At 36.4% G+C, this 24,689-nt stretch overlaps 1 protein-coding gene across 4 annotated transcripts in view; it reads right to left on the bottom strand.

Annotated features, from left to right (window-relative positions):
* ETFA (electron transfer flavoprotein subunit alpha) overlaps positions 1-24,689 on the bottom strand; it is a 77,615-nt gene that overhangs the window by 38,849 nt on the left and 14,077 nt on the right. For all 4 annotated transcript variants that reach the window (XR_006704505.1, XM_045448980.1, XM_045448982.1 and 1 more), the window contains exons 2-9: positions 23,286-23,432; positions 20,259-20,340; positions 20,073-20,155; positions 14,511-14,610; positions 12,637-12,747; positions 11,654-11,755; positions 11,247-11,312; positions 6,127-6,209 (exon numbers count right to left, since the gene is read on the bottom strand). Coding sequence is in view for 3 of the 4 variants with exons in the window: in XM_045448980.1 (XP_045304936.1) it covers positions 6,127-6,209; positions 11,247-11,312; positions 11,654-11,755; positions 12,637-12,747; positions 14,511-14,610; positions 20,073-20,155; positions 20,259-20,340; positions 23,286-23,432 (774 nt within the window). In the remaining variant the exon portion in view is untranslated. The remainder of the gene's footprint in view (positions 1-6,126; positions 6,210-11,246; positions 11,313-11,653; positions 11,756-12,636; positions 12,748-14,510; positions 14,611-20,072; positions 20,156-20,258; positions 20,341-23,285; positions 23,433-24,689) is intronic.

Here is a 24,689-nt window from a genome sequence, read left to right on the forward strand (position 1 = left end):
ATGAACCATGCATGATGTTACAAGATAGTAAAACATCTATTCAAAGTGCAATACAGACCAATGGATTTTAATATAAAAATATGAAAAGTTCATCAATATGGTTTTGTATTCCACATTGCAAATAACCTTTAAGAAATTACTACTTGTCAAATTTTGGTGTAGTATAAAAGAAGAATATCCACAATTTTCTGAAAAGGCTATTAAAATATTCCCTTCTTTTCCAACTTTATATATCTGTGTGATGGTGGATTTTCTTCATATACTTCAATCAGACTAATATAAAAAAACATACTGGAAGCAGAAATGAGAATCTAGTAATTTTCTATTAAACCAAATATGAAGCCAAAAATGTAAAGCAATGCAACTATTCCCATTAAATTTATTTTTGTTTTGGAAGATTTGGGTTTTTTAACCCAAATGTTATTTATATTATGAAAAATGATTTTATTATTTTCAAACAAATTTTTAGTTTGAATTTCTAATACCATAAGTATCAATAGGTATGACCCAAATAAACAAAAGCTCTTTGAGGGCTCTCAATTTTTAAAAGGAATCCTAAGACAAAAATTTTGAGAACCATTGTACCACACATATAATGAAACAGGAAAATGTGAAAATACAATCAAAGGGCAACCTTGAAATAACCTAAATTTTAGAACTAGCACACAAAGATTTTAAAGCAGCTATTTTAAGTATGATCAAGGATGTAAAAGGAAAAGATATCTGCAATGATTACACAGATAAGAAATCTCAGCTGAGAAATTAAAATTATAGAAAGAACCAAATGTAAATCTAGAACTGAAACATATAAAATCCAAAATAAGAAATTCTCTAGATGGTTTTAACAGCAAATTAAAAATTATAGAGGAGTCAGTGACCTGATGGTAGACCAACAGAAATTACCCAATCTGAAGAACAGAGGGAAAAATGATGAAAAAGAATGAACAGAACTTCCATAACCTGTGGAAGAATATAAAGATATTTAAAATATGTGTAACTGGAGTCCCAGCATAAAAGTACTGAAAGATATGTGGCTCACTGTTCTGTAAATGTTGAACATGTGGACTTTCCGTACATAAAGTTTTACTGAAATACAGCCACATTCATTCATTTACTGATCTGTCTATGGCTAAGTTTGCTATACAACAGTAGAGTTAAATGGTTACAAGAGACATTCTATGACCCATAAAGCAAAAAGTATTTGCTTTATTACTCTTTACAGATAAAGTTTGCTGACCCCTGGTCTAAATACTCTTCATGCCCTTACTGAATTTCTTGGTCTAGTTATTCTATCAATTACTAGGATTGCCATAGATGAGGTCTTGCTTTTTATACATTCTGACAGTCTCTGCTCTTTGATTAGAGCATTTAAATCACATTTGTCTCTTTACTGCTTTTAAGAACTTTTTTATCAATCTTTAATCGATTTGATTATGATGTGCCTTGCAGTTTCTGTCATGTTTACTGTTCTTGGGGTTTGCTGAGTGAGCTTCTGAGATCTGTGGGTTTACAGACTTCATCAAATTTAAAACTTTTATGGTCATTATGTCCTCAGAGTTTTGCTGTTCCAATCATACATATAGCAGGCCTGTTAAAGTTGTCCCACAGCTCAACAATGCTCTATTTTTTTTTTCCTGTGTGTGTATGTGTGTTTTTCTCTCTGTCATTTCAGATAGTTTTGCTATCATATCCTCAAAGTTCACTAACATTTATTCCTGCAGTGTCTAATGGCAAAATATACACTCTTTTCAAGTGCATATGTTCACCAAGATAGGGCATTTGTTAGGCCATTAAAATAAATCTCAATAAAGTTTAAGACTGAAATATTAAGGAGATATTCTCCAAAATTAAATTAGAAATCAATAATTGAAAGCTTTCTAGGGAAAAAAACCCACAAATATTTAGAAATTAAATATTTCTAATTTTATAAATTAGAAAATATTTTTTACATAAAAGATAAAAATACAATATATCAAAATTTGTGGGATGCAGCTTAAGTAGTGCTTAAGAGGGAAATTTATATATTTAATATTTATATTTAAAAATAAACAATACATGGGGTGCCTGGGTGGCTCAGTCAGTTAAGCATCCGACTTAACTGGCTCAGGCCATGATCTCACAGTTCATGGGTTCGAGCCCCACATTGGGCTCTGTGCTGACAGCTCAGAGCCTGCAGCCTATTTCGGATTCTGTGTCTCCCTCTTTCTCTGCACTTCCCCCACTCATGCTCTGCCTCTCTCTCCTTCAAAAATAAATAAACATCAAATTTAAAAAAATTTAAAAATAAACAATAGAGGGGCACTTGGCTGACCTAGTCAAAAAAGCATGTAAGCCCTATGCTGGGTATAGAGATTACATACATACATACGTACGTAAGTAAGTAAACAAACAAACTTTTTACAAAATTTTAAAAATAAACAATACAAAGTTGATGAAGTAAAGTTCTACTTTAGGAGCAAGGTAAACCCAAAGTAATCACAAGGGAGAAAATTAAGAGAGAAAAAAATCGATTAAAAATAAAAAAAAAAAAAGACAATGAAAACAATTAACAAAGCCAAAAATTGGTTCATAAAAATTGGTATAGCTGCTATGGAAAACAATTTGGCAGATCCTCCAAAGGTTAAACATAGAGTTACCATATGATCCAGCAATTCCAGCCCTAGATACACATTCAAGAAAAATTAAAATACAGGCCCACACAAAAACTTATACATGAATGTTCATATCTGCACTATTCATAATAGTCAAAATGTAAAAACAACCCAAATGCTCATCAAATTATGAATGGATAAATAAAAGGTGGCATATCCACATAATGGAATACTATTAACAATAAAAAGTAATACTATGACATAGATAAACCTTAAAAACATTATGCTAAATGAAAATAAAAAACATAAAAGACCACATATTATATAATTCTATTAACATGAAATATCCAGAATAGGCAAATAAATCTACATAGACAGAAAGTAGAATGTTAGTTGCCTTGGCCTGGGGGAGTTGGAGAAAAAAACAAAAACAAAAACAAAACACCTATGCAGTTTCTTTTGGGGACGATGAAAATGTTCCAAAACTAACTGAGGTAATGGTCATATAACTGTGACTGTACTAAAAGCCACTGAATTAAACATTTAATCAAATGAATTGTATGGTATATGAATTATACCTCAATAAAGCTGTTATTCTAAAATAGTTGGATCAATGAGATTTAAAAAAACATTTTTTTTAATGTTTATTTATTTTGAGAGAGAGAGCATGTTCATGGGTTAGCAGGGGAGGGGCAGAGAGAAAGGGAGAGAAACAATCCTAAGCAGGCTCCACACTGTCAGCAGAGAGCACTACGTGGAGCTTGATCTCACAAACTGAGAGATCATGACCTGAGCTGAAATCAAGGGTTGGATACTTAACCAACTGAGTCACCTACACAACCCTTAAAAATTTTTTAGAAACTTTTCACTAGACTGATGAAGAGAAGGTGAACAAAAAAGAGAAGACACAAATTACAACTGCAGAAATTAAAGAGGACCTATCACTCCAGAAGATCTTATAGACAATAAAAAGCAATTAGACCAGTATCATAAACACCTTTATCTAATACGTTTGACCACTTAGAAGAAGAGGGCCAATTCCTTGAAACATATCACTTAGTCAAACAGACTCAAAATAAAATTGAAAATCTCAATAGCCCTAAAACCAATAAAGAAATTGAGTCAACTCTCAAATACTCCACCAAAGAAAACTCCGGGCCAAAATGACATCACTACTGAATTCTATCACATTTAAGACAAAACAAAGCAAATACAATCTTACACAAACTCATTCAGAAAACAGAGCAGGAGGGAACACCTTTCAACTCATTTTATGAAGCCAGCATCATGATGATACCAAAATTAGACAAGTATTTTCATTTTTTTTAGACAAGTATTTTTAAAAAAGAAAGTTGCAGATTATTTTGATCAAGACAGACCCCAAAATCCTCAACAAAATACTGGTCAATCAAAACCAGCAATATATTAAAAAGATAACCTATCACAGGGCACCTGGGTGGCTCAGTCAGTTGAGCGTCTGACTTCAGCTCAGGTCATGATCTCACTGTTTGTGGGTTTGAGACCCGCATTGGGCTCTGTGCTGACAGCTCGGAGCCTGGAGCCTGCTTTGGATTCTGTGTCTCCCTCTCTCTCTGCCCCTCCCCGGCTCGCGCACATGCGCGCGCGCTCTCTCTCTCTCTCTCTCTCTCATAAAATAAACATTAAAAAATTTTTTTAAAAAAGATAACCTATCATGATCAAATAGGGTTTATCACTATAATTCAAAGTGATTTAACTTTCAAAAATCAAAAATGTAACTCATCATATTAACAAAATAAAGTAGGAAAAAACATGATCATTTTAGTAAGTGTAGAAAAACGTTTGACAAAATTCAACCACCATTCAAGGTAACAACTCTCAACAAATTGGGAATAGTAGGGAAGTTCCTCAACTTGATACCATTAAGAAAATAAACAGGCAAGCCACACTTTGGGAGAAAATATTTGCAAAATATATCTGACAAGAAGGTTATACAATTACATAATATAACTATATATATAAATATATATAACATCAACATCTCAGTAACAAAAGACAAGCAATTCAATAAAAAAGGGCCAAAGAGTTAAATGGACACTTCTTAAGGAAGACATGTGAATCTCCAAAACACAACAATGTTCATCATGATTAGATATCAGGCAAATGCAAATTAAAACCACAATATGGTACCACTGCACATGCACTTGAACAGCTAAAACACCAAATGTTGGTAGGTAAAAATGAAGAGCAACTGGAACCCAAATACATTGTTGGTAGGAATGTAAAACTGCACTTTGGGAAGAAATGATCCAGAAAGGGGTATCAGAGTCCAAGCAAAGCGGGAAGAGTATCTACATAGAAGGACTGTTCAGTGCAGAGTGTCAGAGCCTGAGCAGGGCAAGGAGGGCATCTGTGCAGGGTAGGATATTGGGAGGGTCCAGGTTTTTTACAGTGGGGTAAGGGCATTACAAAAGATAAAGGGAGAGAACTGGAATTGACTCTGTGGTATTAGACTGGAATTGGCAGTATCAAAGTGAACTACAGTTTTCTTTTTTTTAATTCATTTTGAGAGAGACAGAGCTCCCAAGTGAGCAGGGGAAGGGCAGAGAGAGAGGGAGAGAGAGAATCGCAAGCAGCCTCCACACTGTCAGCACACAGCCCAATGTGGGGCTTGAACTCACAAACCATGAGATCATGACCTGAGCCAAAATCAAGAGTCAAAATCAATGCTTAACTGACTGAGCCACCCAGTTGCCCTTACACTTTTCAATATATAGAGACTGATTCAGAAATACAGATGTAAATGTGTATTGTATGTAATTATGAATGTGTGTTTGCCTACACATACACACAGTTATATACATTCCCTAGATTTTTTCACTGAGAGGTCTTGGGAATAACAACATCCCAATAGCAATGAATGCAACTAGCATCCAGATGTTGCCTACAAAATGCTATTCTTCGCTAAAGGGCACCAAGACTCTTTGGAGAAAAGACGAATTCCAGGCTGGGATAGGAAAAGTACAAAATGAGCCTGGAACATATTGTTCTGTTAGAAAGTAAGAAAGGGCTCAAAGAATGATGGGAACAGGTCAAAACAGACACAGGAGCCACCATCTCAAAGAGGCTCTTACTGGCCAAATGTGGGTCAATGTATACAATAATGACAGAGGTGGGGCTCGAACTCACAAACCATGAGATCATGACCTAAGGTGAAACCAAGAGTTGGACACTTAACTGACTGAGCTACTCAGGTACCCCATGAAAGACACTGGAATTTGAATAAAAACTTAAGAAAATATCTGAAAGACAATGCTGGATTTAAGAACTGCAAAGCACATTACTGAGACCAAGAAATCCACAGACCTTGTGAGGAGGACACGTTCACCATGGTAATGGCTAACTGCCTAGATACACTGAATAGAACATAAATCACTGAGATAGTTATTCAGTAAATTATACATATATATAAAGTGTACAAATATAAACACATACACATACACACACTTTTTATCTCCATAGAATTTTGGATGGCATATTTTATTGCAATACTTACTGGTGCTACTATTTTTCCCGTCTGTCCAACTTGCATATCATTGGGAACAAAGCCAGCATCAACAGCAGCACGAGAAGCACCAACTAAATGGGGAAAAACATATTTGTCATTTTTTTAAGCTCTTATTCCACTGGTTGGGATATTCACTAATAAGTGTATTAGAAAGACACCGACAAGAACAATCAGAAATTTATTTTATAAAGGCTTGTTTAAAAAAAAATCCTCCTGTCACTGGTCAAAAATTCTAAAATGAAGTACTAGTGCATTTTACACACAAAACTTCAAGATTTGCCTTCTACTTATACCCAAGGATTTAAGATTTTAAATTTGGCTGAAGTCCTCTGCTTGCTTTATCAAAAAGACATTCAGGCATTCATAAAACATACATTATAATCTGTTTGGCATGCCATTATATAATGGTCCTTTATGCAGTAAGTTCAATTTTTTTTTTAAGATTTTTAAAGTTTATTTATTTATTTTTTGAGAGAGAGTGAGCACGTGCACACACGAGTTGGGGAGGGGAGGAGGGAGAATCCCAAGCAGGCTCCGTGCTGTCAGACACATAACCAACTGAGCCACCCAAATGCCTCAATAACTTCACAACTTTTCCTTTTCTTTAAAATTTTTTTTTTAATGTTTATCCATTTTCGAGAGAGAGACAGAGACTGAGCACGAGCGGGAGAGGGGCAGAGAGAGAGGGAGAGGCACAGAATCCGAAGCAGGTTCCAGGCTCTGAGCTGTCAGCACAGAGCCCGATGCGGTGCTCGAACTCGTGAACCGCAAGATCATGACCTGAGCCGAAGTCTGACGCCCAAACTACCGAGCCACCCAGGCGCCCTGACAACTTCACAACTTTTGAAGAAAGGTACTATATCATTATTTCCTATGATCAGAAAAAGACAAGTTACGTATAACACAAGATAAGTTTTAACCAATATCTGCTATCTAAAAAAAAAATGAGAAGTTAACTAGCCTTCTATCCTCCTTCATCAGGAGTCAATAAGGAGCCCTGTACTTGGGAATAAGGTCACCCTCTCACAGTAGGGGTTGAATGACCCTCCGATCCTCTTCATCTTCATCTACAGAGGACAAGAGGAAGTCACAAACAGTACTCCTCACTACCTCCTAATGCTCAGTCTCAACAACACTACCTAGATCAGTGATGACTGATCACATCCTGCCCTTTACTTGCATCAGTCACTACAACAAGCCCCAGACTCAAAGGTTATCCTTCATAATCCACACACTAATCTCCATAATGCCCTAAATACGTCCTAATCTTCACCCATCTTCCTATTTGTCTAGATGCTCCCTGAGGACAATGATTCCCCTGCAATCCTCTCCAGTAGAGTTATCTGCCACCAACTTCATACCACTGGGCCTATAGGCGGGCACCTCACTGACACCCTCAGAAAGTTTTCCCTCCTTCCTCCTTAAAAGCCTTCAGCTTTGAATCTCATGTCATCATAATTACCCACGTATTGCTGTGTCATCTATCAACCACTAGGTCAATCTCCTTCATTTCTCAATGATTTTTAGCTTCTGGGTCATTGTCACTTTCTCCAATACTAGTCTTAATTCTCGAAGATTTTAATACCTGGCTTCTTGGTTCCTTAAACAACTCTCCTGCAGTCATCTCTGTCCTCAGCCACACCCATGGTCACATCCCCCAAACTTTCAATTACCAATCCCCTGACAATTTCCAATGTCTCTCTGTGACCTACTCTTTCCAGCTGACTCATTTCATACCCAACTCCAACAATCCTCTGATCTCACTGGGATCTACATTTCTATTCACTGTCCCTCTCTCCCACTGTGTTTGCTCTTCTTTACCCTAGCTTAAATTCTACGATCAATGACTCTAATCACTTAGTTGCATACGCCTGCAATTTCCTTGCCTTCCTCTTAAATCATCACACCCAACTGGAAAAAGCTCCATCTCTGGTTAATTGATTAAACAACCTCCCTTACCTTTTCCATACCTGTCCCCCTGTAGTTCAACATAACTGGAGAAAAACACCAACACCAAGCTGTGCTAACTGGGTTTTACTTTAAATAAATAGGCCTTAATTCTCTCACTCTTTCCTAAACTATAATTTCATAGTTTTCCTTCTCTCATTAAACTTCCAATATTCTTTAACATCATCACTCTCAGCTGATGAGCTTGCTTCTTATTTCACCGAAAAAACTGAAATAATCACAAGCAAACTTTCACATGCTCCAACTAACATACACCCATAAACTTGAAGCTGTGACCAATATTTTTTGTGGCCTACTTAAGGACATCACTGCAGCAACTCTCCCCTCCCTCTGCTATATGATTAATTTTTCCCTCTCAACTGGAGCATTCCCATCAGCACAGAAGCATGCTATTATTTGTCCCCTCTTTATAACACCCTTGTTAGCTCCATTCCCCCCCTCCCCCCTCAAATAATGTTCATTTTGCTGTTCTCCTATACAGCAAAATTTCTCTAAAGAGCTGTCTGTACTCAGGGCTCCTGGGTGGCATAGTTGATTGAGCATCTGACTTTAGCTGAGGTCATGATCTCACAGTTTGTGAGTTCAAGCCCTGCATCAGGCTCTGTGCTGACAGCTCGGAACCTGGAGCCTGCTTCAGATTCTGTGTCTCCGTCTCTCTCTGTCCCTCCCCCACTCTTACTTTGTCTCACTGTCTCTCAAAAATAAATAAATGTAAACAAAAAATAAAAAAAAAAAAACCTCTCTCTCATAATATATATTCAATCTGTCAGGAAATCCCAGTGGTTCTTTACCTTCAACTAATATCCCAAAACTATTTCTCCCCACATCCGTTGCTACTAACCTTATCCAAACCACACATGTCTCTCACCTGATTGAAACAGCCTAATTGATCTCCCTGTTAATGCACTTATTTCCCTATACTCTGTGCTCAAAACTGTAGCTAGATGTGACTCAAAACAGATCATGTGACTCTTCTCAAATCTTTCAATGGTTTCCCATTTCATCCAGAGAAAAACCATCTCTTTACAAAGGCATGGTCTGGTCTATTACCCCCAGTCTTGTCTCTTAACTACTCTTCCTTTTTGCACTTCCCATTCCAGCCACACTGGCCTCCCTACTATTCATCACACAGACCAGACATGCTTCTGCCTTAGTCAGGCCCTTTGTTACTTTACTGGTCCCTCTACCTGAAACACTCTCTCTTTCAGATCTCATGGCTTGCTTCCTCACATCCATCAAACCTTTGTTCAGATGTCTCCTTCTTAAGGCTTCCTCTGACCACCTTATTTAAAACTGAAACCCTCTCGAGGCGCCTGGGTGGCGCAGTCGGTTAAGTGTCCGACTTCGGCCAGGTCACGATCTCGCGGTCTGTGAGTTCGAGCCCCGCGTCAGGCTCTGTGCTGATAGCTCAGAGCCTGGAGCCTGTTTCCGATTCTGTGTCTCCCTCTCTCTCTGCCCCTCCCCCGTTTATGCTCTGTCTCTCTCTGTCCCAAAAATAAATAAACGTTGAAAAAAAAAAATTAAAAAAAATAAATAAATAAAACTGAAACCCTCCCTCTCCAAACTCCTCCTCCTCATCCTTTTCATAGCGTTTACTACCCTTAATTTAATATACTATTTACTAATTTATTTTGTTTAGTGTCTGTGGTAGGCAGAAAAACAGCCCCTCCAAAGATATATTCACTTTCTAATCCCCAGAATCTGTGAGTATTAACAAACATGGCAGCAGATATGATATAAAATTAAGGATCTTAGGAGAGGGTCCCTACCCTGAATTATCTAGGTGGTCTCTAAATGTCTTCACATGTATCCCTCATTAGAGAGATACAGAAGGAGATGTGAGACAGATACACAGAGGAGAAGGTGATATAAAGACTGAGGCAGAGATTGGAGTGATGCAGCCACATGCCTAGAAATGTCAGGGAAACCTCTAGACACAGAAATGAACAGATTGCTCCCAGAGTGTGGTCCTGCCAACACCATGATTTCAACACACTTCACACTTCTGGCCTCTAGAACTGTGAGAGCACAATTTTCTGTTGTTTTAAGCCACCAAGTTTACCGCAATTTGTTACAGCAGCCACAGGAACCTAATACAAAGTCCAGTCTCACCCAATACAAACATAACTTTGCTTATTTTACTCACTGTTATTTCCCTAGCTCCTAAAATCATGCCTGACATATGGCAGACACTCAATAAATATTTCTTCAATTAAAGAATAAGTGAATGAAACACCCTCAAATAACACCGTCTGATCATAAAGAGTCAATATCATGCCTTTATTCAGACAAAGCCATTACGGTTTCTGTGAGTATATAAATATATACTCATATAAAAGCATAGGGAAAACCTAGAAAGTTATACACAAAACCCTTAAATAAGGAAAGACAGAATGGAGACTTTTTATAAAAAAGAATATATTCATGTAATAGTTCTATAATTAAAAACTAAAATATTGCCGATTTTCTGACTTTTCAAAAGACATTCCACTCTGATCAGTACATTTTTAATACGTACTAGCTTTTCTATAAATGGTTAACTACAATTCTTTTTTAGATGTTTATTTTTGAGAAAGAGAGAGAAACAGAGTGAGAGCAGGGGAGGGATAGAGAGAGGGGAAACACAGAATCTGAAGCAGGCTCCAGGCTCCATGCTGTTAGCACAGAGCCTGATGTGGCACCCAAACCCACAAACTGCGAGATCATGACCTGAGCCAAACTCGGACTCTCAACCGACTGAGCCACCCAGGCGCCCCTGGTTAACTACAATTTTTAGATAATGTTAACTTCTACTTTTAGGAGAGGTTTATATTAGACTACCAATAAAGAGAAAAACAAGGACATTCCTGAATCAGAAGTAGACACTAAAGCTGACATTAAAAAAAAAAAATTTTAATAGAAAAAATACAAAGATTTGGCAAATATAAGAGTGTGACATAAATAATTAAAAAGCATAAGGATACTGTCTCCACAATGAATGCTACTTGGAGACTAAGAAAAACCATTTCAGAGAGAAAAGTCGAAACCAGAGAAAGCAAAATAATTTGCAGCCTTGAATGACCTCTGTATAAATGAAATAATAAGGAAAAAATATATCCAACAAAAAAAGAATATTTTTCTACCAAAGAAAATAACCTTACCTGCAGCATGTAGTTGATCTGCCAAATCATACAACTTAAAGTTCTCTCCATTCTTCAAACCCCGGCCTTGTTGAAAACAGATGGGGGAAAAAAAATTTAACTAAACCTAAACTCCATTCCATAAAGAATACACAAACTCCATTCTATATAGCTACAGAGATGACTTGTGCCATGCTCCCCCTGGTGCCAGAGATACAGATGTGCAATAAAGAGCCCAAAGTGGGTTATCAAGCTCATGATTTCATTTTAATTGCTAAAATGGGAATAATACTTGCAACTTACCAACTTGTTACATTTGGAAAAAAAAAAACAAACCCTATGCTCCTCTAAAATGAATACTAATAAAATCAAAGTATTTTAAAATCAAAGTATCTTTTAAAATTAATAAATTACAATAATCTACTTACCACCAGATATCACTACTCTGGCCCCAGTTAGCTCTGGTCGATCACTTTTTGTTAATTTCTGGTCAAGCCATTCTGATATCCCTACTGGGGAAGTACTTGATGCTGTATATATTGATACAGATAACAAAACAATGACCACGAGTTAAAGTTCAATAATAGCAATTTTTAAGATAAACAAAGAATTAATTCCATGAAATTGAAGTTTGTTAGTTACTGTGAATTTTTTGTGTTCATTTCATTCTCTGGGATTTTTGGAAAGAATTAAAGGGACTGCGTTCTAGCTTTTACCTTATCAGCTACACAACTTTTGAAAAGTCATTTACTTCGCTGAGTCTACTACAGAACTGGAATGACCCTCTCTTTATGGGGTTCAAATAAGATACTGTATACAGTAAAGAGTAACACCCTCTAAACATTTACTTTTTTTTTTATTTTTTTTTAATGTTTATTTATTTTTGAGGCAGAGACACAGAGTGTACAGGGGAGGAGCATAGAGAGAGGGAGACAGAGAATCTGAAACAGGCTCCAGCCTCTGAGCTGTCAGCACAAAGCCCAACACGGGGCTCGAACCCATGAACCGTGAGATCATGACCTGAGCTGAAGTCGGAAGCCTAACTGACTGAGCCACCCAAGCGCCCCTAAACATTTACTTTTAATTACATCCTTCCATTACACTGAACCTCTCAAGTACTATAATAGGAAATGGAGAGAAAAGTAAAAAACCTTAACATCAACATAACAGATTAATCTTAATGGACCTTTTCTCTCACCCCTCTGATCTACAAAAACAACTATACTAGTACCAAAAATGATATGAAAAAGGCACGTTACTTTTGTATAAGCTTGGGAATATTACTTAGACTGAGCTCTCAGACACTGTGTATTAGAAATCTAACCAGAGGCCATCTCTTACTCTAATATAATCCATGAACTAAAAGAAAAACAAGAAACAAAACAAATACAAACTTCAAATGAACACTCACCCTTTTCTGAACTGGCACTACCTCCACTTGTTGCTGCAGCTTCAAAAGATGTTCCTCGGACAGAAAACACCTTCACTTTTTCATCACACTTCACTGTACATAAAGCATTTCCTGAAATACACAATTTATTTTGAAAAAAACACTCATGAAAGACATGTATTCCTTAGAGGTTAAGAATTTACTTCATGAAAACAGGGAAGAAATAACTGTGGACCAATTGTTTTCTACCTCTACTAAGTGCAGGGAAAAGGATCATAACACTGAAAAAACTGATCAGTGGATATTTGTATAACCTTGGATGTTTTTAAAAGAAGGACAAGTTCTGACCTGCCTGGAAGTAAGGAACTGGAATAGACTAGGCAGCCACCCTAATAAGGCATGGTCTTCCTAAAAGAAATATAAACAAAAGCTTCCTTCTCCAAAAACAATCCGTAACTCAACAACATTAGCTGCAACAACTTAAGACTGAAGCCACTATGCATGCTAAGAGAGGAAAATAAATGAAAATATGATAGGGTATTAAAGAACAAGAGGTGTGATATGCCACGATTTTAAAAGAATTTAAGACATTTCTTATGGAGTAGCAATCACGTAAGAGTGACCTAAACTTGACCAATATTTCCCCTCAAACTACTAAGGACGAAAGATCTAATTTGAGAACTGACCATTAAATTGAAACACAGAACTTCAATCAGAAAGAACAAAGAGTTCATTGCTTTCTCTAGCCCCACTAGAGACCAGAGTGCTTAGAAGATCAATCAACGAAAGAGACACTGAAATGAATTTCTTAATGCAGATGGAAATGGAATAGAAGCAGCAAAGATTAAGAATACTATTTTTTTTTAAATGGAAAAGTTTTGCTTCTCCAGGTGCCACTTACAAAATGTACTGAACAGTGAATCTAATCTTTATTGATGATTGGAAAAATCTCGTCACTCTGTAAACTGAATAACCAGGCAGGAAAGAAAAGTGCTCTGGATCTATCAAACAGAATGAAATGTCATGGTCTAGTATCAATTCTAAGATTAAGGTTTTTCTCAGAAACCTTTAAGATGGTCCATTTAAAGCAAAGATATGGCTTGTTTTAAATCCTATCTTCATGCTGGAGAGGATGTGGAGAAACAGGAACCCTCTTGCACTCTTGGTGGGAATGCAAACTGGTGCAACCATTCTGGAAAACAGTGTGGAAGTTCCTTAAAAAATTAAAAATAGAACTACCCTATGACCCAGGAATAACACTGCTGGGAATTTACCCAAGGGATACAAGAGTGCTGATGCATAGGGGCACATGTACCCCAATGTTTATAGCAGCACTTTCAACAATAGCTAAAGTATGGTAAGAACCTAAATGTCCATCAACTGATGAATGGATAAAGAAGATGTGGTTTATATATACAATGGACTACTACTTGACAATGAGAAAGAATGAAATATGGCCATTTGCAGCAACATGGATGGAACTGGAGGGTATTATGCTAAGTGAAGTCAGGCAGTCAGAGAAAGACAGATACCGTACGTTTTCACTCATATGCGGATCTTGAGAAACTTAACAGAAGACCGTGGGGGAGGGGAAGGGGGAAAAAAGTTACAAACAGAGAGGGAGGGAAGCAAACCATAAAAGACTCTTAAATACAGATAACAAACTGAGGGTTGATGGGGGGTAGGGGAGGGGGCAAGTGGGTGATGGGCATTGACGAGGGCACTTGTTGGGATGAGCACTGGGTATTGTATGGAAACCAATTGAACAATAAATTATATTTTTAAAAAATCAAATAAATAAATAAATAAATAAAATCCTATCTTCAAATTAATTTCTGCTTTTAAAATTCACCAAAAGTTATTACGTTGATTAATTATTTTCCTTGGGTACTCACCTGCATAAATAGTTCTCACAAATGTGTCAGGTGATTTGATTGCAATGATATCAGAAATTGGAGCAACATCAAGTTTGGCTGCTATTCTGGGCAAAAGGTTCTAAAAGCAAAATAAGCAGTGAATTACACACATACATACTTATGGATGGCTATCAACTATCAACAATAATATTCTCTAAATGCATATTCTGTAGAAGTTTTAATTCAAGTATTTTATATTTCATATGCATCTTTAGACATACTACAACTTCAAGTACAACTTTTTGGATAGTCTTTATGATTAAGTAAGAGTCTTCCTCAAAAAATTAAAAATAGATCTACCCTGTGACCCAGGAATAGCACTGCTAGGAATTTATCTAAGGGATACAGGAGTGCTGATGCATAGGGGCACTTGTGCCCCAATGTTTACAGCAGAACTCTCAACAATAGCCAAATTATGGAAAGAGCCTAAATGTCCATCAACTGATGAATGGATAAAGAAATTGTAGTTTATATACACAATGGAATACTACTTGGCAATGAGAAAGAATGAAATATGGCCTTTCTCCATAACTGGAGAGTGTTATGCTAAGTGAAATAAGTCATACAGAGAAAGACAGATACCATATGTTTTCACTCTTATGTGGATCCTGAGAAATTTAACAGAAGACCACTGGGAAGGGGAAGAGAAAAAAAAAGTTAGAGAGGGAGGGAGCCAAACCATAAGAGACTTGAAAACTGAGAATAAACTGAGAGTTGATGGAGGGGTGGGAGGGAGGGGCAAGTGGGTGATGGGCATTGAGGAGGGCACCTGTTGGGATGAGCACTGGGTGTTGTATGGAAACCAATTTGACAATAAATTTCATATTAAAAAAAAAGATTAAGTAAGAGTCTACCATTACTCTAACTACATTAAGAGTTTTATGAGTTTTACAGTAATAAACCACCTTAACTCAGTAAGTTGAATTGTAAGATATGATATTCACTTTAATGAACATTACTCACAAAGTGTGACCCTTGTGGATTACTTAATTTAGATAAGATAGAAAAATATTTAGAGGAGTAATAAAATTCTCAAATACTGAAAAAGATTAGACATGTATATATTTAATGTATATGAAAGAAAAAGTATCAAAGCAGACATTTTCACCTTTTTAAAAATCAATATTGCAATAAAAAAGATCAAAACTCACCTAAATACCCATCAACAAGGGATAGGTTTATAAATTATAGCTCATCCGTAAAATGGAATCCTATGTAACCATATGAGAAAGGTGAAGCACAGCTGTATAATATGTACAGAAGCAACAAAAGTAATGTATATTCTTTTCCTTGTATATGCACAGAACATCTCTGGAATAGATATGTGTGATAACTTTGCCCTCACTAGCAGGGATCACTGGGAAAGCCACGATTTCCCCAAAGTCTCAGTTACGTCACCTCACAAATAACAGGAAGGTAATTCCTAGCTTCTAGTCTAAAATTCTATGACTCTAGGGCTCTAAAACAGAGTTAGTTAGTGAAGACTGAATGTCCATACTTTCTAGACTCAAAGGTTTTCTTAGATGATAACATCATCTAAGTGTAATGAAAAAAGTGAAGCGCTGCTTTTATCACACAAATAGAAAGCTGAATTCTACACTGCTTTCTACACAGAGCTTATTCCAGGGCATCTCCTGAACTTGGTACATGAAACCATCTCCAGGAGGCAAACTCTCACTATAACAGTATTCAACTTTCTCTCAATTCCATCCCCAAACCGTCTTTGTTCTCTAAGAATTCTCCTGGGATTACCCACTTGCATGTAAAATTACACTACTTAATTGGCACTAACATGTGGTTAGTTTTAAAATAATTTTAATATACATACTATAATGATTCATGACTAAACTCAGAAGCACCCCCAGGGTAGAGGTTTTGTGTCTTCTATTCCTCTTGGGTCCCTCCCCTACATCTGATAAGCAAGCAGTTCTATATATATTGATGCTAACAAGGGTTGACAGCCTGAGTCAATTTTCCTCCTGTCATATCTCCCAACAGGAAAGATTTTCTAACTTTCAGTTTATTTTTACCTTCATTACATAGCAGTTCTCCTTCAACCATGACAGAAGAGCCACTGAAAAGTACCAGTTTATAAAACCACAATTAGAAAAATTAAGATCTCTTAGAAAATGAAGCATTTGGGAAAACAATTAAAATGCCATTAAATATACTTCTAACTTGGTAAATAAGTTTAGAAGATGCCTACTTTTAAAATAAATCAAGTTTGACAATATTTAAAGCCTGCTTCAGTAAGTAACTCTTCTTGAAATCACCTTCTTGGGGCACCTGGGTGGCTCAGTCGGTTAAGCGGCCGACTTCGGCTCAGGTCATGATCTCACGGTTCGTGAGTTCAAGCCCCGCATCAGGCTCTGTGCTGACAGCTCGGAGCCTGGAGCCTGCTTCGGATTCTGTGTCTCCCTCTCTCTCTGCCCCTCCCCTGCTCACGCTCTGTCTCTCTCTGTCTCAAAAATAAATTAAAAAAAACATTAAAAAAAAATTAAAAAAAAATCACCTTCTTCAACTGTTCAGGAAATACTATTGGAATACTGTTATCTGGTCGAGCAAATTCTAATACAAATGTTAGGCTGTGCAGACTGTATCTCTTTTTACAGTTTAAACTTTCTAAATTGCTTGCATTTTAATACCTTTTGTACCTTCTTATCCCTGTTTTATTTAGCACATCTTGAAAAAAAATTTATCATGGTGCTTAAAGGCTTTATGTTTCTCCAGATCTGATCTTTCATTTAAATGTCCTGACAGGGTAGATGTAAACAGATCTATCTCTACACTGTCCAAACAGGCTTGACCACATGATTTCAGGGAAAGAGATGAAACAACTCAGTGTTTTTTCATGTACAAAAGGATGACAGATTTTTAAATTCTAGCATACCAGTATGAAGTATGCAATCTCAAACCACAGTTGGTAAAGGACTATTACAGAGCAGACTGCTCAGCTTCATCTAATGGACTCTTTTTCATTCCAAACCCATTCAGAGGCTATACAGCACCAGCTACTATTATGTGACCCTTGTTCTCAAAACTCTCATATGTCGCAACACCACAATTAAGCTCAGACTATTAAAATCTAGCTAATTAGATGCAACGAATGCCCTTTTTTTGGTTTAACAATATTTTAGATGAACCGTCAACACAGAAACTCAAGACTCATGAAATCTGTTTAAATCATCTAGTACCAAATCAAAATCCTCAGATAGAATGGTCCACAAAGATCTTTTACTTCAATGCTCATCTGTAACAGTGGTGAGATGTCAATCCTGACTTAATCTTTTCCAGAGAAAGGGCAACCTACCACAGAGGAAACCCATTCTTTTTTTTTTAACATCTCTACTTGATAGATCTTAGACATCACTTGATCAAACTACACCATTTTACGTACAAGAAAAACAGACGTCAGGAAGGTAAAATGACTAGCCCAAGGTCATATATGTCTGTGGACTCATCTTACCTGTCAATCACTAAACTCTATAAAAAAAAAACCCTGAAAAATGTATGATAGTCTGCAATGTGATAACCTAATAAAAGAATAATTGTTTGTTAAACTTGTGTTTACATTGTAGGTGGAACATTGTTACTGCCTAGAAATTCTGTTAACCTTAAAAGAAAAAAATTAGTGAGTTCAAATTGATAATTCTAGAGGTTAAAAACAAACTACACCAATTTACATGAGTTATTCTGCAAGTTCTCTACATGGTTTGCAGTGATTCATGCCTAGAAGCAATACTATACCACAGATTAATATTCACAAACACTATTCATTTCACAAGAAACAAGATCAGTATGTTGGGAGCTCACTGTTAATCACTCAACATGGTTATTTGATATAAGAGATTATATCTTATTCCTCAAACTAATATTTTAAAATCAATTACAACAGGGGCGCCTGGGTGGCTCAGGCAGTTAAGCGTCCAACTCTTGATTTCGGCTCAGGTCATGATCTCACGGTTCATGGGTTCGAGCCCCATGCTGGGCTCTGCTCTGGTGGTGTGGAGCCTGCTTGGAATTCTCTCTCTCTCTGCCCCTCCTGTGCTTTCTCTTTCTCTCTCTCAAAATAAATAAACTTTAAAATGAATTACACCAAAATTATGATAGTAAAAGAAAAAAAAGTCAAATCAAGACAGTTCAAAAAAGGAAATAAAAACAACCAATAACTATATGAAAAGATGTTTGATCTTACTATCAGAGAAATGCAAAAGTTACAAAATATAATTTTTCACCCATAAGATTGGGGGAAAATGTTAAAATGTATAATACCAAGTGCTGGCAAGACATCCTCTTAAGACAGCAATTTAGCAATATATGTCAAAATTTTAAAAGCACACAGTCTTTGACCCAGCTATTTCACTTCTAAGCTCTATTCTAAATAAATAGCAGCACATGTATACAAAGATGTATGTACAGGGACATTTGTTTACAGTAAGGCTTATAAATGCAAAAAATTAGAAGCAACCTAAATGTCCATCCTTAGCTAAATATTGAATATTATGCAGCCACAAAAAAATGAGACAGACATGAGCAAATATTTTCAGGACACATTCTTAAGTAAAAACCACCAGTCTCAAAATAATTCATGTTATATTATCTTAGGAGTAAAAGAAAAAAATTTGTACAGGTATTACAATTTCAAAATCCATAGCAGCAGGACTAAAAGAACGTACAATTGTTAACACCTGTACCTCTGAAGTGGGAAGAGGGAGTTGGGAAGAAAGGGAGACTTTGATACCTTGCTCTGCTCTGCATACTGCTCAGTACTACACGCACCCTCTATAATAAAAATGTATTTGTGTACAACTAATTTATAATCTTTAAAAGTAAAACAAAAACTAAAAACAGCAGCTTATTAAGAATGGGATAAAAGGGAGCTAGAATACCCATGGCCACAGAGAGAGCAAGAACAACCCACTGACAAATTCTCTTGGGCTCCCACTTAGTTTCCCCCTTTTTTAAAACTTCATGCAGATAACTAACTGCCCGACAGCACATTCTTTCTTCAGACATATCACAATGCACATGATCAGATTATAGCTTTCTTTACCCTAAGGATGTTTTCAACTACACACAGCCATTACCAAATCCCCCAAGTAGACAGAATTTGGCCTTTGTAAATATCTATCAGCCACCCAAATAAACCATTGCTTAAGATCGGTTATGACTACAATGACATTCACACACACACAGAGACTGTTCAACATTGTTTTTAAAGAAAAATAATTTTTAAAAATATCCTAGAGTTTTGTCCACGACGAAATTTGAAACTCTGGAAGTAGCATTCTAATAAATTATGACAAAATCTTGAAAGCACAGAGTTGTCTCTATGACAAAATTTGAAAAGGTGGAGGTGGCATTTTTATAGAAATTGTAACAAAGTCTTAAAAGAATACATTTTAGCAAAACTATTACCATATTAATTCAGAAAGCCAGGATTAGCTACCTAAACACAGTCTGTTGTACATTTCAAGCACAATGAAATCTAATAACCCTTCCAAATAATGACATCAGATTCCACATTCTCAATCTTCTCACCTTTCCAAAGGCAGATGCTCCAGCACAGATGTGTGTGTAATTGAACTGCTTCTGAGTTGCCAAAATCAACGGTGTCAGTTCCTCTAAGAATTAAACACATTTGATACATACACTTCATAATGTTTTCATATTCTTATATTCAAGTATAATTTAGACATTGCACTTTTTCCAATGGAAAAATCTCACCTGGAAGGAGGCCTTTGTATGCATCATGCTGAGCAATCAGAACTTTTGCTACACCTGCTACTTTGCAGAGATCCTGTGCCACCTATAATTAAAAGAGTTTTTAATTATCCATCTAACAGAAAGATACAAATAGAGCGACCACTACAAATACCAACAGAGCATAAAATCTTAAGGGTCAACTATAGAAATTGTTCTTATTAGAAAAAGGGCGACTAGGGGCATCTGGGTGGCTCAGTCGGTTAAGCATCCGACCTCGGCTCAGGTCATGATCTCGCAGTCTATGAATTCGAGCCCTGTGTCAGGCTCTATGCTGACAGCTCAGAGCCTGGAGCCTGTTTCGGATTCTGTGTCTCCCTCTCTCTCTACCTCTCCCCTGCACTCACTTGCTCTCTCTCTCTCTCTCTCTCTCAAAAATAAACAGTAAAAAAAAAAAATTTTTTTAATAGAGAAAGGGCAACTTAGGGGGAAAAAAGAAAACCCTTTAACAAAAAACAAAAACAAAAACAAAACTTAGGCTAACTGATCTTACTACCAACTGACCTTAAATAAAAATTCTTACTTTGAATAAGTATTATCTGGTAAGCCAAAATCAGCACAGCTCTCTATTCAAATTTAATTGTAGATTGTGCCCTTTACCTTTCACTCAATGTAAGTGTAAATTCATCATTTTAGAAATGGTGAAAATGAGGCAGTGCTTAGGTTCTCGGTCTCACACATACAGTAATAACACAGCCAATATATTTCAGACTCAGGGTTTCCTAGAGGTAAAGAACAGGACCTAACCACATTTGTTTACAGGACACTGTACTTTATTTGATAATAATAATTTCTGCTGTTAAAATTAGTGAATCTAGGCAATAGAAGAAGTCTTATATAATAGTCCATTGTCAACTACTGAGCTCCTGCCCACCTACATCTATTTATCTATGATGAAGCTAAATAATTTTTATTTTACTTCCTCATTTTTCCTGTGTGGAATCATAATTAAATTCTGGGAAAGCATAAAATTTTAACCACTCAGATTTCTTATATATAGAAGATAATTAGAATTCCCTTTTAATTATCTAATTACAGCCAAGACTGATTTCTGCTTTAGCAGAGACATAACAATCATATTATGGTCTTGTCTTCTTGTTTACTGATTCACTGATGAGTAGGCATAAAGAGCTATTCCTCTTGCCCCCATCAATGGAAGGTTAAGATTGCAACAATATTCACTGTTTTCAAGTTTGCAAGAGTACCTCTGCTGAGCCAAGAATTCACTGGCAGATCACTGGCAGACTATCTTGTACTATCAAAATTATCTTTTTTTTTTTTTTTTTAAATTTTTTTTTTTCCAACGTTTATTTATTTTTGGGACAGAGAGAGACAGAGCATGAACGGGGGAGGGGCAGAGAGAGAGGGAGACACAGAATCGGAAACAGGCTCCAGGCTCTGAGCCATCAGCCCAGAGCCCGACGCGGGGCTCGAACTCACGGACCGCGAGATCATGACCTGGCTGAAGTCGGACGCTTAACCAACTGCGCCACCCAGGCGCCCCTCAAAATTATCTTTTTTACCAGCAAAAACTTCTGGCACTACACAGAAGAATCACTTGCTGCTTTTGATAGATAGCTACAAAAAACTGAAATCTGCCTAGCCGTTAATGGAGTCTCTTTATGCAGATACTGATTATTTTTCTTTCAGATTAGAATGTGACAAAACAATAAGAATGTAACTAAAGAGAAGATTATTTCTGCTTTTTCTCAAAATAGTACAAATAAAATAGCATTTCAAATATTTAAAAAATAATATTAGAATAATTATTTAAAATCACAGCCAAAGAATCAAACCCAGAACTTGTATATCTAAAAGCAGGGTGGGGTGTCTGAGTGGCTCAGTCAGTTGAGCATCCAACTCTTGATTTCAGTGCAGGTCATGATCCCAGGGTCATGGGATTGAGCCCTGCATCGGGCTCCGGGGTCCGCACTGAGCGTGGAGCCTGCTTAAGATTCTTTCCCGTCTCCCAGTCCCTCTCCCCAGTTTGCGCTCTCTATAAAAAAAATAAACGAGTGAATGAATGAATGAATGAATGAATGAATGAATGAATGAATACAGGGCAACCAAAAAAGACAGCTTAGCCATTTTATCATACATTGTGGTCACTATCAAATAAATAAGATTCAACAGTTGTTAGCAGGATTTAGGCAAAGTAATCCACACAACCCTAAACCCGCAAGAATACATTCTTTCAAGATACTAATTTCATGTAAGAAATTAGACAAAAGTGACAGTAGTATTCTGAGCCCGCACTATATTACATGCTCTTCATCAATGTCATTTAATAAAAAAATAAATTAAATCCTCTAAAAAGAAACATGCTTTTTCCAGATTTCTTCCTCTGAGGTCCAAGTCCCCAACTGCACACTTGGTAACTTCTATACAGGATGGGAGTGAATTGGTGGCTCAACTTAAGTGAAGCATGATTTCAACTACACAGCTGCCCAGTGGTACAGAGCCTGCAAACCCTGATACAGTACCTTTCCAGGGGTTAGTTTACAAAGCTATTACCTTATTTCAACAACAAAAACTAAGAACATCTTTTAGTCAGAGCTACAGTTTGAAAAGCATAGTAGTTCCATCTGAATTCTTATACCAATTAAAAATTAACACCTATGATACTTTGTTCAGATTTCCCACTTTCAGGAATTAAAAGCAATTAGCTAGTATATTCATCAATACAAAAAAGAGATCGGCTATTAACCTCTAAGGGGACTCAAATATTATCATTCTACTTGGTACCTGATGGCAAATGATGGTGCCAGGAGAACTAAATCAAGTATTTTACCTCATTTCAAAAGACAAAATGCTTAGTGAGCAAACCTTTTAGTTCCTTTTTCACACGTAGTAATGATTGTGACATTGGCCATTTAATGAGGATTAGAGCCCAGTTTGGGTTACAGTCTTCAGCATAATTCTCTGTTGCCATCTTTCCCTGTCTCTTGATGGAGATTATATTTGCTATGGTTGACCTTAAAAATTTCTCACCTTGTCACATTTGGTTCCAGCTACTAAGCAAGACACTTCACCTCCAAGACGTTTGGCTGCAGTGATGGTATTTAATGTAACGGGTGCTAGAGTATCATTTGCATGCTCGGCTATCACCAGGGTACTCTGAAATCGTAACAATGAGACCTAAAAGGAAAAAAAAGGTGAAAAAGAATATTGTAATGCAAACAGGGTTTTCAAAATTCTAATTATTAAGTATGTGTGCCTCAAAGAAAACTGTACACAAAACTCAGTTCTATAAATATATCCATAAAATACTTGCTCAATGGCAAAAATTAAGCAATTTGTGTCTATCATTCTATTACCAATATTCTTAATTAAAACAGAAAATGCATTTGTATTCTACTGTTAGAAAAATTTAATTATTTCAAAACAACTTTCCCATTAATATAAGTTTCTCAATACTGTATGTTCAATGAGAAACTGCTAAATACATCTAAATTTAAAATTCTTAAGTTGTACCGATTAATTATCAAACCAGGAATCAAACTACCACCAATTACACTCACTTGCAGCAAACTCCTAAAGATACAGTATATCTAGAAATAATGGGTTAGAACACTTACTAAAGTTGATTTCTATTGCTTCACGTAAAATGCATTCAATACCCAAATAACTAATAATGTAATGTCTTTAAATGCTACACAGTAATTCTGCTCAGGTTTCAACCGCTTGAACATGCTTCTGAATTCAAAAAAGAAGCTTGCAGACAGCATCTTGGAACCAACCAGTATCCACTTATATCTACTGTGGACTATCAAGAGATCAAGCTCATGGTCATCTGGAATAAATTCAAACACCAGGAACACAAAAATGAATAAGAATGCTCACTGTGCTCAAAGATTTTAAGGGAAATAAAACCTGTTACATACAATTATTAGACAGTTTTTCAGTTAATGAAGAGATCCAAACTGCTGGAGGTTGCAGATCATGAAGCACAGAATCAAGGGTAAGAAAGGAACAAGCTTAGGTGTTCCTGTCTTGTGAAAACATAAGGAAGGGTACCACAGGTGTGACGAAGTCTAAGAAAATAAGAAAACTGTGGAATTATCCTTGTGAAAAATTGCAATGAGAAATGAGAAAAAAAGACACTGAAAATCAAATGGCATGGTTATATGGCTTAATTCAGCAATAATCTTTGATATGGAGTTGGAGTGAAGGAAGCATGGTATAAAATTTACATCCAGAGCTGGAAATTTACACAGGAGGGTATGAATGAAAGGCAGGGAGGCATAGGACTTACAATGCTCATTACACAATTAAATTTGGAAAATACTTATGTTTTCATTTACTATACTATAAATACCTATTGCCATATTTTAATACTTTTCCTTTTTATTGGTGTTAAGTATATGAGCATACCAGTTTAACCAGTTCTGTAAT

The sequence above is a fragment of the Leopardus geoffroyi genome, chromosome B3, assembly GCF_018350155.1.
Source record: "Leopardus geoffroyi isolate Oge1 chromosome B3, O.geoffroyi_Oge1_pat1.0, whole genome shotgun sequence".
Lineage (NCBI taxonomy): Eukaryota > Metazoa > Chordata > Mammalia > Carnivora > Felidae > Leopardus > Leopardus geoffroyi.